Raw genomic sequence first — 14570 nt, forward strand, 5'->3', positions numbered from 1 at the left:
TTTTAATTGAGATTTAGTTCATCCAAAAGCTAAATAAATAAGCTTTCATTAATGTATGGTTTGTTAGGATAGAACAAGACTAACAATGTATCCAGGGTCACAACAAATATGTTAAGGAGAAATGTTTTATTTACGGTTCTCACCTGCTGGATGATAAAGTGAAAAAAACACAGAATGACAATGGACGAACCCAGGCAACACCATCAAAAACATAAAGCTACCTCACACAAGACACTAGATTCCACACAACACCAAAACCACAAAACAACCTCACACAACACCCTAAAATCCACACAAAACCTCTTTAAACACTAAAACATTCCACAACACCCTAAACACATCTCACAACACCCTAAAACCTCTCAAAACCCCTATAAACCACATAAAAACGTCTCACAACACCATATAACCCCTAACCACACAATAACATCATACAACACCCCAAAACATCACAACAACACCCTAAAAGTTCTCAAAAAACCCTACAAACCACATAAAACCTCCCACAACACGCTAAAAACATCTCACATTGTCTTAAATCCTCTAAAAATATAAAACCACATACACTCTAAAAAATTTGCTGTAATTTTGCAGCTGGTTGCCAGTAACTTACTGTAGAAGATAAAGTCAAAAAACGTTTCATGTTCATTTAACTTTGAACAAAATGTTGCCAGTAAATAACAGAAATGTAAAATCTACAGTAAGTTACTGGCAGCTAGTTGCCAGTAATACCCATTAATACTGTAATTTCTACAGAATTTTTTTACAGTGTAAAAACATCTTACAGCACTCTAAAAATCATATAAAAACCTTTCACAAAACCCTAAAACCTTAAAAAAAAAAACATTCCACAATACAATAAAAACCTCTCACAAACCCCTAAGAACCTCCCACAACACCGTAAAACCTTTAAAAAAAACTAAAACCACATAAAACATCCCACAACACCCTAAAAATCACATAAAACCTCCCACAACACCGTAAAACCATAAATAAAAAAAACTAAAACCACATAACACATCCCACAATACCCTAAACACCTCTCACAACACCCTAAAAATCACATTACACCTCCCACAACACCTTAGCACCTTTCAAAAAAAACTAAAAACAACATAAAACATCCCACAATACCCTAACAACCTCTCAGAACACCCTAAAAATCACATAAACCTTCCACAACACCTTACAACATCTAAAACAACTAAAACCACATGAAACATTCCACAATACCTCACTTAAAACATCCCACAACACTGTAAAACCTCTCAGAAAAAACTAAAAACCACATAAAACCTCCCACAACAGCCTTAAAACACTTAAAACATCCCACAACTGTCAGGACTCTGCCACAAGAGTCTGTTTTATATTTATGTTTTATAGTGATGGCAGGGTCCTGACAGTCTCTTGTTTCATGTGGAGGCTCATGCCTTGTTTATTGTGGCATGTGCCTCTGGTGTCTTGTCTCTAGTCCCTGCCCCGCTTGTTCTCCCTGTTAATTATTCATTATTAGTTCATCCCTTGCACCTGTGTTGCCCTTATTAAGTTCCCCTATTTAATCTCCTCTTGTCTCTTGTCTTGTGCTGGTTCATTGTGTTCATTCGTGCCTTGTTATGCTGTCTGTTATGCTGTTCTTTAGTTTAGTTTTTAGTCTTGTTAATCAAGTTGTGTCTGTGTTTTATATATCATGTTTTATGTTGAATTTTGCCCCCTCGTGGGCTTTTTGTTTAATGTTAAAGTAATAAATGTTCTATGTTCACTCCCCGATATCGTTTGCGTTTGGGTTCATTCGACCTCTGTTCCTGACAACAACACCATAAAACCTCCCACAAAATCTCCCACAACAGCCTAAAAACACATAAAACATCCCACAACACCATAAAACCTCTCGGAAAAACAAACAAAAAAAAAACACATAAAACATCCCACAATACCTTTATAACCTCCCACAACAGCCTATAAACACTTAAAACATCACACAACACCATAAAACCTCTCGGAAAAACTAAAAACACTTAAAACATCACACAACAGCCTAAAAAACACCTAAAATATCCCACAACACCCTAAAACACCTCAGAACATACCATGTATTAAGACCCTGTAATCACTGACATGATATGGTGATTATTCCACAAGTTTCACAGAAACTATACAAATGTTGTGTTAACCCAACACACTAACACATTATTAACTACACACACAGACAGGAAATCAAGCTGTGCTGGCAGTGTGTTGTTGCTTTTATAGAGTCAATCTTCTCTGTGTTTCATAGTTGGACCTCTAAACTGCTGTTGGTTTTGGATCGGCCCGTCTGCCTCTGCATGGCTTTGTGTGTGTTATTTTATTCAGCTGGTAGGATGTGAGAAGAGCAGAGGTCAGAGTTCAGTGGTTGTCATGGAGATGTCGGATGTCTAAGAGGACGTGGCGACCGGGTCTGATCCGACGGGTCAGTGTGAATCACAGCAGAATCCAGCGGTCTTCCTGCTGCCGTGGATGAGACGTCAAACCCCACGGCGCTGCTGACGATTCGGTTCCGCTGAACCCACAGAGATCTGGAGATGAGCTATCACTGTGTTTCCATAGTGAAAGACAAAATCTCTCTCTCTTTCTTTCTCTTTCTCTCTCTTTCTTTCACACACACAGAGTTTCTACAGAACAAAACAAACTGAACTGCTGGCTCCCACACAAAACACACATCTCACACACACACACACACTCTCTATGAAGCATCTTCTCTTAAATAACCTAAAAACAAAACAAAAATGAAATGTTTGGTTTTATGACATCTAACATGGTTTTACAATGTTATCATGTTCAAAAATACGGTGTTACTATGATACCTTGGTACTTTTGTGTTCATTCAGTGCTGTGATTTATCATATTTTCCACTTTGGAGTGAAAGCAGCTTTTTGTCCCGTACAGTGATGATATTCATTTATGAATTCTCATCTGTGTGCTGGTGGATCACAACAAAACAAGCTTTTATTTGTGAATATGTGGGTCTACTTAACTATATTTTGAGGGCAAATTTGTGAGCAAAACCTCCCTTGAGAGATCCTCATTTGATTCACACTGATCCATAGTTTCTCAGCAGATCAATGTAGCCTTAAAACTCTACAATAATATAGTCATGTTTTTATGTATGTATGTTTTACATATTTACAATTATAAGTATATATATATACGTTTAATATATATAACGTTTAACAGTTAAATGAAAACGTTAATCAGAGCACGTATGTGATGCAACAAACTGTGTTCACCTGAATACTAAACCATGACAACTGAACTGTGATCGAGTGCATTGCATCATAATCACAGTTAAAAACAAGCTGTCATGCTAACTTACATTTATTCATTAATAATTATTTAGTTATTTGTAATATACAATGTCAATAAAAAAATCTAAGCAGACTACACGTTTCAGTTTTTCTCATACAGCAAAAATATACTGTATCATTTTAAATATATTTTAAAATATACCAAAAATGGCCAAAAAATATATTTTGAAATATGTTAACAGAAAATATTTTTCACAGATATTTTATGTCAATTATTACGGAGCCCTAAGGGGACATGGAGCAAAAATTAATTAAAGTTTAGTTTCGTGTACGCACATAAAACTATCGCATGCTCACGTAAAACTTTTGTGTGCAAACGTAAAACTATCGCGTGCGCACGTGAAACTAAACTTTAAAAAAAATCGGCACATAAAGGTTTCGCGTGAGCACATGAAACTAAACTTTTGATTTTTTTTACGTCAATGTCACCTTAGGGGCTCGGTCAATTTTTTTATGTTTTGAAATATATTTTAAAATAAATAAATTTTAAAGCATCAAAAATATATTTAGTCTCTGTATACTTCAATCCAAGGAAATACATTCACATCAGCATGAAAAAAACTATGTTACAAACATAACAGGTTTAAAAAGGTTAAAATTAAATATAAAATACTTAAATATAATATTCTTTAGAAATGTAACTTTGTTTTTGATATAGTATATCTTGATATATAAAGGTTAAAACTAAATATATTTCTAAATTCAAAAATAACTTTTAATTAAGCTTTACTTTCTACAAAATGCATTTAGCATTTATTTTAAAACATATTTTGGTCAGATAAATGTATTTTTTTGCTGTATGGGTTTGAAACTGGGGGCCGGGGCCCCCAGGGGGGCCACGAGATGGTGCCAGGGGGGCCCTAGTTTTATGACATTTTATAAAATAAATTAATTTATCATGAATTCTGTGCAATTAAACCTAAAAAAATAAGACTACTAATCAACAGCACTACTTTGTATCATTTAGTATGTTTTGTGTAATTAAATGCTGATTTTTAAAACAGTTTCTTGTCATTCATTTTCTTTGGGGGGGGCGCGAAGGAATGCGCCGTACACAAGGGGGGCCGCATGCTGAAAAAGTTTGAGAACCACTTCTAGCTAACCGCTAACTACGTTTATGTGTAGCTTAGCTGTTTAACTGTCCAACTACAGATTTAAAGTATCTTCCTCAACATTGCGTAATAGACCAAATATAGTGTCATTATCAGAAATATTATTATAATTTTTGTTTACAACTTTAATATCTGCACCATAATGTGAAGAACTTTCATGTAGTTAGCATCACCGTACACATCGGGACGCTGGATGTCTATCTGCGCATGCGCTCATCACAGAGCGTTTATAATCCGCTCCAAATGACTTGTTACCCCATTCTAACCCCCGAACAACTTAACTGCCCCTCTACCCCACATCAGGGTCCCGCCAGCAGACGGCCTCTGTTTCCACGGCAACCGTCGCATTGATGCAGAGAGAATGTAGCGTCTGATGTTGTTTGGAGTGTGAATGCTGAGAGCCGCGTGTGACGAGCGCTTAGCAACAGTGCGGGGGCCGCGAACAATGAGGTCCTTATGGGCCCCCGCTGGACCCCTCATGAGAATTCAGTGTAGGAGGGAAAATCCTGAGAAACTACATCTCTCTTATTTACTCTGTGTGAAAGACACAAATAACCATTAACATCACTTGCATACTCAACTGTAAAAGATTTCAAACTCTTTTATTGGCTGAATCCGACCAAGTATAAAAGATACAAAAAATCTGATCTGATCTGTTCAGCTACATCATCTTCATTAGCTATTATAATAATCATACTCTAAATAATGTGTTAAAGTCTATGTGTATTATTTTCCTATAACTGGCACAGGTCAGCAGATTGACATCAGACAGAGAGTCAGACAGTCTTTGATATGTGTGTCTGATAATAATCATCATCCAGAAATCATGTTCTCAGCCATAAAAGTTCATCTGAAGAGGCCGTTTCTCAATCCATATTCTCTATACATGTTCTTTAAAAATGACATACGATTGAATAATAAGACGAAAATAAGTGCAGAAAAAATGCATTGAAATGTTTTCAAGTTTGCTTGACTGTCCATCCAGCAGTACAATATTTACACATAAACAAACTATTAGTTATTAATACAAAACAAATACATTTACACCTAGTTACAATTGTTGAATTTTATGTATTCGTACAAAATACAAAGCTTTGTTTTTATTATAAACATGGACATTTCAAATACTTTACACATTACATTGACGACGGGCCGTTGAATTATTAGAAAATAATGCACAGACAAGGTGATAAAGCGGCACGACGTAAAGTGGAGTTACAGCGCGAGTGTGCATTATTGTAAAATAATTCAAAGGACCAGAGTGAATTATTCCTCTTATACCACAGTTACCAAAAACATTGCTCTGCTGGTTATTAAAAGACATTTGACAGATCAGGTGTGCGTTTATAGAAAAATAATCAACACCTGTGAAACATTTCTCAACCAATCAGAATAAAGCATTCAACAGCCCGTGGTATAACCAGAAATAAACGTCTACCTTATATTTCACACAATATAAATGCTGTACATAAATTTATGGACATTAAAATTAAGTTCAAGTGTTTATTTTTCATACGCACAGTGATACAACTTGCAGTGAAATGTAGGTTATGTAGAATATTTATACACTCCCAGGATATTTATATTCATATCGCAGCTTAATATATGTATAGACAATATACAGTCGAACCAAAATTTATTCAGACACCTTCAACATTTCTCACATTATCACAGTTTATTCGCTATAGTTTATATAATGGTGACATGATCTCTTTTGATATTTGACTGGTTTTGACCATCTCGACTGAATAAATTAAAGAAGGTTGAATATATGTGTTAGATACAAGTACACAAAGTGTAATTTTGGGTCCCAAATTTTTATCAGTTTTGCTGGTATGAAGAATTTTTTTGCGTATAATATGCTTACCTGCACCCACTTGTAAAAAAATATCAAAAATGTTATCTGGTTTCTGAATCATTTTTGGTTTGACTGTATGTATAGATATGTATAAAGTGTGTATTGATTTCCTAACACTGAGTCAATATGGGTTTGGACCAGGATCTGATCGGCCAGTGGCAGACACAAAGAGTATTCTGATCATGAATATAGACCATGAGTTACTGTAATAATTAAAGATGCACCTCAACAATATATCTGTGCCGATACCGATTACTTATGAAGCGTTCACACCAAATGAGAATGAAGCGTTAAGCGCGAGTGATTTATATTCAATGCAAAGTCAATGCAAAGATGCGATAGACATATTTGCGTCTGAATTTCACGCGCGAAAGTCAAAATGTTCAAGTGTCCAATTACGTGCGAAAAGCGCGATTTATTCGCTTCATTTGCGTCTGGTGTGAACGCACAATTAGAATGGCATCTACCAGTATCGACACATATCAATAGTTTTCCTTTTACTCTTTGTTTACATTCTTATGCTCTGAAATCCTAGAAGTGCAGAGTGTACAAGCTTCAATTCAAAACTTAGTGGAAAAATTTGCGTTTATCTACCGATTATAGACCGATATATTGGTGCATCCCAACTAATAATGATTTTCCACAGAAGTGGGTGAACTATTCTGTCACAATGTTAGCTGTGGAGCTTAAATCATTCACAGTTTGGATAAATGATCACTGATTTAGTACTGGAGCCCAGCAGCTTCTGATCAGAAGAAAGTTCTGGCGCGTTCAGCATGGTGTACCGATGATCAACTCGGCAGGACCGTCCTTAACTTTATCAAAAAACATTGCTCCTGAAACGATCTTTAGCTTATCCTCCCTGACGGACACAGGAGACGAAGGCAAGGATGATACGGCCGTAGCGTTGGTGGTACCAGATGATGCTGTTGATGAAGAAGATGGGTCAGGCGTGCATTCATCGCAACAACAGCAGCAACAGTCCATGAAACCACGTCCAAGAGATCGACAGAGACACAACAGCAAAACGGGCGTGGCACCTGCACGCACAAACAACAGGAACTGACCAATGAGAGCTAGTAACGCCCGCGTGGCCACGCCCACTTCGATGCCTGCGGAGGCTAGCACGATATTCCAAGCGTTTTCTGGTAAACTGCACGCGGCGTACACGGCCGCCAACGTCACTACCGTACGCATCATCTGGCGCTCACGTCGCTGCTGCTGTTTTTTTGGAGATGATGACGATGATGTGGATGAAGAGGAGGTTGATGATGGTCGTGCATGCTTGGTTTTGGCGTTTTCATCCGTCACGTGTCGCGTGAGCAGCTGACAGGCGGCGGTGAAGAGCAGAGGCAAACAGAAGAAACAGCCGAAAGTCCACCACATTCTGGATTGATGGTACGTCAGCACGAGCGAGTACAGCATCTCAGGTAGGTTCGCAGACGGCTCTTGACTGCAGGAATCCACCGGAAGACCCGTCCGAGGAGAGACTTCCTGTACCAGCTGCCACATCAGCAGCTCTGGAGCCGCCAGGACCAGAGACCCGATCCAGATCACAGACAGTTTGGCCAGGATAGACTGACAGGGCTCGATCTGCCGTGGACGGGGCTGGACGCTGGTCACCGTGTGGAAACGATCGATGCTGAGAGCGCACAGAGAGAACGTGGTCACACCGAGTGATGTCACCTTAAACACATAAACAAACATTAAATAACACAAAGCAGACCGTGATAATGAAACATTTTTGGGGTTGGATGTTACCATGGTGATAAGTTACTACAAAAGTATTACTATACTACCATTGCCTTCACTGTCAGATCAAATGACACAGAGATTAATATTAGGAGCAGATGTAGGTCGACAAGCACACAAACACACTCTCAGTATACACACTCGTGTCTTTAAACACACACTCAATACCACTAAAGGTTCATTCAACAGACTAATGAGTGCGATTAGTGCCGCTAATTACCCAGAAGTCTCATTTACATCACAAGAGCTGCTGCTATACACAGCAACCGTTCAAATAAACTCAACAAACTACTGCAACACACTGTGATTGATTACAACACGACATTTTAATACACTAGCATTATCCAGAAAGACTGCAAAACACACATGTGTGATGGATGGATAGATGGATGGATGGATGGGTGGATATATAGACAGACAAATATGTGGAAAAAACGTGTGAATACAAAAACCACCATTTGGTTATTGCGAGTAATTGCGTTAGGCACACACACAATATTTGCACCAATTAAAAGATAGATGGATGGACGGACATATAGACATACACATAGATAGAAAGGTAAAAAACGTGTAAATTTGTAAAAACAACAACAACAAACTAACCCTAATGCTAACTCGGTTATCTATGCCGCTTTCAATATATCTTGGATCTCAGATAGATGGATGGATAGACAGACAAACAGATATAGACATAAACCAACACCAACAGAAAACACAGACAGACAGACAGATAAAACGATAGATAGACAGACAGACAGATAGACGTGCGTGATATTTACATCAATTTAAAAACAGATAGACAGACAGATATGAATAGAAACAAACACAAAAGGAAAACACAGTTAGTCAGACAGACAGATTGAGAAAAAAATTGTAAATTTGCAAAAAATACAAATTAATTTGGTTATCGCGAATAATTGCTATATGCATGCCAATTTAACAATAGATGCATAGACAGACAGACAGCCGGTCAGTCAGACAGACAGACAGACAGACAGACAGACAGAAAGCCAGCCAGCCAGCCAGACAGAAAGACAGACAGACAGGCAGACAGACAGACAGACAGATCGAGAAAAAAATTGTAAATACGCAAAAAATACAAATTAATTCGGTTATGGCGAAAAATTGCTATATGCATGCCAATTAAACAATAGATGCATAGACAGCCAGACAGACAGACTGACAGACAGACAGACAGACAGACAGACAGACAGACAAACAGACAGACAGATCGAGAAAAAAAATTGTAAATTTGCAAAAAGTACAAATTAATTCGGTTATCGCAAATAATTGCTATATGCATGCCAATTTAACAATAGATGCATAGACAGACAGACAGACAGATCGAGATTTTTTTTTAAATTTGCAAAAAATACAAAGTAATTAGGTTATCGCAAATAATTGCTATATGCATGCCAATTTAACAATAGATGCATAGACAGACAGACAGACAGACTGACAGACAGACAGACAGACAGACAGACAGACAGACAGACAAACAGACAGACAGACAGACAGACAGATCGAGAAAAAAAAATTTTACATTTGCAAAAAATACAAATTAATTCGGTTATCGCGAATAATTGCTATATGCATGCCAATTTAACAATAGATGCATAGACAGACAGACAGACAGACAGACAGACAGATAAACAGACAGACAGATCAAGAAAAAAAATGGAAATTTGCAAAAAAGACAAATTAATTCGGTTATGGCGAAAAATTGCTATATGCATGCCAATTTAACAATAGATGCATAGACAAACAGACAGACAGACAGACAGACAGACAGACAGACAGATCAAGGAAAAAATTTTAAATTTGCAAAAAATACAAATTAATTCGGTTATCGCGAATAATTGCTATATGCATGCCAATTTAACAATAGATGCATAGACAGACAGACAGACAGACAGACAGACAGACAGACAGACAGACAGACAGACAGACAGACAGATCAAGAAAAAAAGGAAATTTGCAAAAAATACAAATTAATCAGATTATCGTGAATAATTGCTATATGCATGCCAATTTAACAATAGATGCATGAACAGACAGACAGACAAACAGACAGACAGACCAAGAATTTTTTACATTTGCAAAAAATACAAATGAATTCGGTTATTGCGAATAATTGCTATATGCATGCCAATTTAACAATAAATGCATAGACAGCCAGCCAGCCAGACAGACAGACAGACAAACAAACAAACAAACAGACAGACAGACAGACAAACAGACAGACAGATCGAGAAATTTTTTTTTAAATTAATTCGGTCATGGCGAAAAATTGCTATATGCATGCCAATTTAACGACAGATGCACAGACAGACAGACAGACCGACAGACAGACAGATCGAGAAAAAAATTGTAAATTTGCAAAAAATACAAATTAATTCGGTTATGGCGAAAAATTGCTATATGCATGCCAATTTAACGATAGATGCAAAGACAGACAGACAGACCTTTTATTTGTAAAAAAAAAAAAAACACACAACTATGTTATCTCAACTCAATTGCGATATGACCGTTTACTATATTAGCTCGGTTTTCGATATATTTTGGATCTAACAGGTAGCCAGATGGATGAATAGACAGACAGAAAGATATAGATATAAACCAACAGACAGAAAACACACAGACAAAGAGAAATGTAAAACAACTACTTGTACATTTGAAAAAAACCTCTCCCCAGTTACCGTTGACATACCGCGATATGCCGCTAGTTACGATCGTTTGGATTTCGATATATCGTTGGGTCTAGCAGGTAGCAGATGGATGGATGGATGGATAGACAGACAGCCAGATATTAATAAAAACCAAATTACAAACACATAGATATACAGACAGATAAACAGATAGACAGACAGTATGGATGTAGACAGACAGATAGATGGATGGATGGATGGATGGATGGATGACACACCTCCACGTATGGCACTATTCTGCATGAGAGATCACCCATAAGTCTTCTCTTGGTCAGCTCGTTAAAGATCACCACAGGCAGACAGAAGAACAGAACCATGAAGTCCCACAGGGCCAGACTGGCCAGCACACAGTTCCACGTGTTCTTCAGGTAATAATTATGCCAGACGATACACATGAGCGCGAGATTCCCCACGATACCCACTGAGAACACGATAAGCGCCAGCAGCATCACCGCGTACGCGCTGTACGACTCCTCCGTCATAGGGTATAACGGGTTGTGCACGCGCAGCGACCCGTTGAAAGTTCTGGGTGTTGTGAAGAACCCGTCCGGGTCGGGATGGGGTCTCGGGTGTCGATGGCCGTGTCGGTCTTTCTGCTTTGAGCCGCGTGGGACTCTCTGGACGTGATGTGCTCGGGTCGTGAGATCTTCACTATCATCATCTCCTTCCTCCCTGTGATGATGATGATGATGGGCTGATGAGGAGCTCGGGTGACCCAGCAGTGAGGGCGAGGAAGACTCCATCAGACTCATCTCCAGTGTGCGCTTATCCGACTGCACTGACCCAACGAATAAAACCAGACAAAATAATAAACTAAACATCATTATGTGATAGCAATACAGTGGTTCAGTTGTTAAAGTAACGCGATGAGCTCCGGGTTATGATCTGATGTTGAAGAGAGAGAGAGACTTTGAATCTCAAGTCAGATGAAGTTTTGCGCTCCTCTGGTGTCTCCAGCTCTGATAAAAGTTTTCCACTGAATTCATGATGGGACGCTGGAATAAAATCTGCCCCCTTGTGGGCAGCAGGGGCGCAAAAGGGGGGTAGGTAACAGGTGCAACGCATAAGATTGCCATAGGGGGCGCCAAAGTCATACCACAAGCACACTGAAAGCACACATATAAACAGTAAAACAGTATATTTTAACCAAAAAAAATGGATGCTGATTTTTGACACATTTCACAAGTTAGTTGTAATAGATGACTTTTATGATTATTTTTCTGGAATGTTACTCTGGCTCCTCTTCTGTTGATTTTGCACTAAAATTGATTATTCTATTAGGGAAGTTTCACTTGCATAAAGCCAAAATACTCTCGATGTTATGATGCATGTTTTTTGTGTAATGTTTAACGGAAATGCAATAAATAATATTAAATTAATAATAATAAAATAAAATAAAAAAACACAAACAAATGGACAGTATGAGGTCCAATTTTATCTTCAAATACAAAACACTGTGTTAAAGACTAAGAGCAACTATTTTGTATGATGGGTGTATAACCCATCATAATTCCTCCCGCTTTGACTTACAGCCTTTAAGTTAACTCCTGTTAGCATTGCATTGTGAACGAATCTTTCAAACATGGTAAGGAGCGTCACATTTCCTGCTGATGTCAGAGGTATTCAGGCCAATCACAACGTACAGATTAGCTGGCCAATCAGGGACACAGAGCTTTTCAACTCTGTGCATTTCAGGAAGATAGTGAAATCTGGAGCTACAAAAATGTACGTTTTTTGAAAAATAATTCGTTTAACCATAAACCACGCAAACACATTTTATTATTCCAAATACACAAAATAACCTTGTTTTTTAGCAACGAAATAGGTGCTCTTTAAAGGGATATTTCACCAAAAAAATGAACATTCTGTCATCATTTTCTCATCCTCATTGATTTAACCTGTATGGATTTATTTTGATAAATGATTGATGGAAGATATTTTGATAATGATGGTATAGCATACAGCTAATTGTAACAATTGACTTGCATAGTAAGAAAAACAAGTATGATAGAATTCAATGGGTACAACTAGTGCTTTCTATAAATTATCAAAATATGTTCTTCATCATTTATCACAATACTTCCATAATATTTGTTTTTCTTACTTTGGAAGTCAATGATTACAATCAGCTGTGTGCTTACCATCATTTATAAAAATATCTTCTTTTGTGTTCATCAAAATAAAAACTCATACGGGTTTAGAACAACATGAGAGTAAGTAAATCAATACAAAATATATTATAATATTTTCAGAATAATATTTTTTAATTTTTGGATGAACTATCCCTTTAATCATACACAAAAAATGTTGTATTTATATGTGTAATATACTGTTCAGACCATGATTAAATGTTGTAAGTTTCTGAAACTCTAAAACACTTTACAGTTTTAACGTCTTAAAAAACTATATCACATATTCTTTTTAATGTCCAGTTTTTATATAAAGATTTTAAAGACATACTTTTAAAACGTCACTGTGTGAAAACGGTAAACAGTTATTTATAGAAGTATTCGTGAGCGGGAACGCCCCCCAAGTTGACTTCCAGCCAATCACTGCGCTGGCCGATACCTGAGCGCGAAAGGCGTGAAAGCGGAAGTGTCAGTCAGCGGGTTCGGGCGGCGGTGAGTTATAAACCTTCTGCAAACCACCACAGTCCAAAATGAGTTTTATCTGACTGACCAGCCTAACTTATCCAAACACGTACCGTTCACACGCTCATAATTCAACACCATAAATCTGATCAGAGTCATCAGTCTGATAACGCGCGTGACACCACTGAAACAGACAGAAAAGCAGATAAGACGTTTGTTTTTCCACATTGTACGTGTTAAACTGACTGTCATCTGTCCAACATAGTGTTATTAAAATATATTACAGATTTTTTTTTAAAGAAACCACATTTTCCTATGTATATAAACAATTCAGTGGGTTATAAAATGTTTAAGTGATGTTAACAAATCATTTACAGCGCTTTTCAAAATTGTTTAATTGTAACAAAGCAGCTTTAACTTACATGAATAAAAATAAGAGAAACACCGAAAAATCCGAGGACAGCAAAGTACAGCGGCTAAATTAAACCGACTACTAGAGAGCGGATTAATGTACAGATATGTAACATAGTTCTAAGTTTAACTAATGGCAGCTGACTCCAAAGGGGTTGAAAAAACTCCTATGGGGGAAAAACCCAAAAACTTTGTGGGGAAAACGTCCTTGGTAGAAAAAAACCTTGAAAGAGAGCCAGACATAGCTGATCCTATAGAAGATATACGATATATTGACTATATTATACAAAATGTATGTGAATTAAAAGTTTTAATAATTGAAATTAAAAGTTAAAGAACGCTGTTGGCTGTCCCTGTGCAGACTTGGGTGATCCATTAGAAAAAAATGTACTATAAAATTTATTAAGAATTAAACAATATAGAAATAAAGTGAAGTGGTTGCTGGTCAGACATTGACTGGGCATTACAATGATAGGAGGCCAGTAGATCAGTGGTTTTACGGCAGTAACTTTACTCAAATGGATGTGTTAATATGAATACCTCTAAAAGTTCCAGTCAGAGTACTACCAGTAATTTAAAAAGGTGTTTTCTCCAAAAAATCTAAGATATGTATAAGATATATATATAAACATAACATTCATGGGTCAAAAGAAGAATGTTACCCGTGACATCACAAGATGAACCCATTAATAAACTCTGCTAAAATTAGAAACAAAATTACGCGGATGTAAAGTCTTTTGTGTGAGGGAGCTATTTTTATCTAATCTGTTTCTTAAAATAACCTCCAGGTGTGC

The 14570-nt window shown here is 37.2% G+C and overlaps 1 protein-coding gene across 1 annotated transcript; it reads right to left on the bottom strand.

Moving 5' to 3' along the window:
• Window positions 1-5039: 5039 nt before the first annotated feature.
• LOC129453261 (G-protein coupled receptor 37-like 1) lies at window positions 5040-11807 on the bottom strand. Its single transcript, XM_055217410.2, has 2 exons — window positions 10993-11807; window positions 5040-8000 (listed from the first exon to the last, which is right to left on the bottom strand). The coding sequence occupies exons 1-2, from the start codon at window positions 11596-11598 to the stop codon at window positions 7086-7088; spliced, it is 1521 nt and encodes a 506-aa protein (XP_055073385.2). The 5' UTR covers window positions 11599-11807; the 3' UTR covers window positions 5040-7085.
• Between the last annotated feature and the right edge of the window lie 2763 nt (window positions 11808-14570).

Source organism: Misgurnus anguillicaudatus, chromosome 23, assembly GCF_027580225.2.
Source record: "Misgurnus anguillicaudatus chromosome 23, ASM2758022v2, whole genome shotgun sequence".
NCBI classification, from domain to species: Eukaryota; Metazoa; Chordata; class Actinopteri; order Cypriniformes; family Cobitidae; genus Misgurnus; species Misgurnus anguillicaudatus.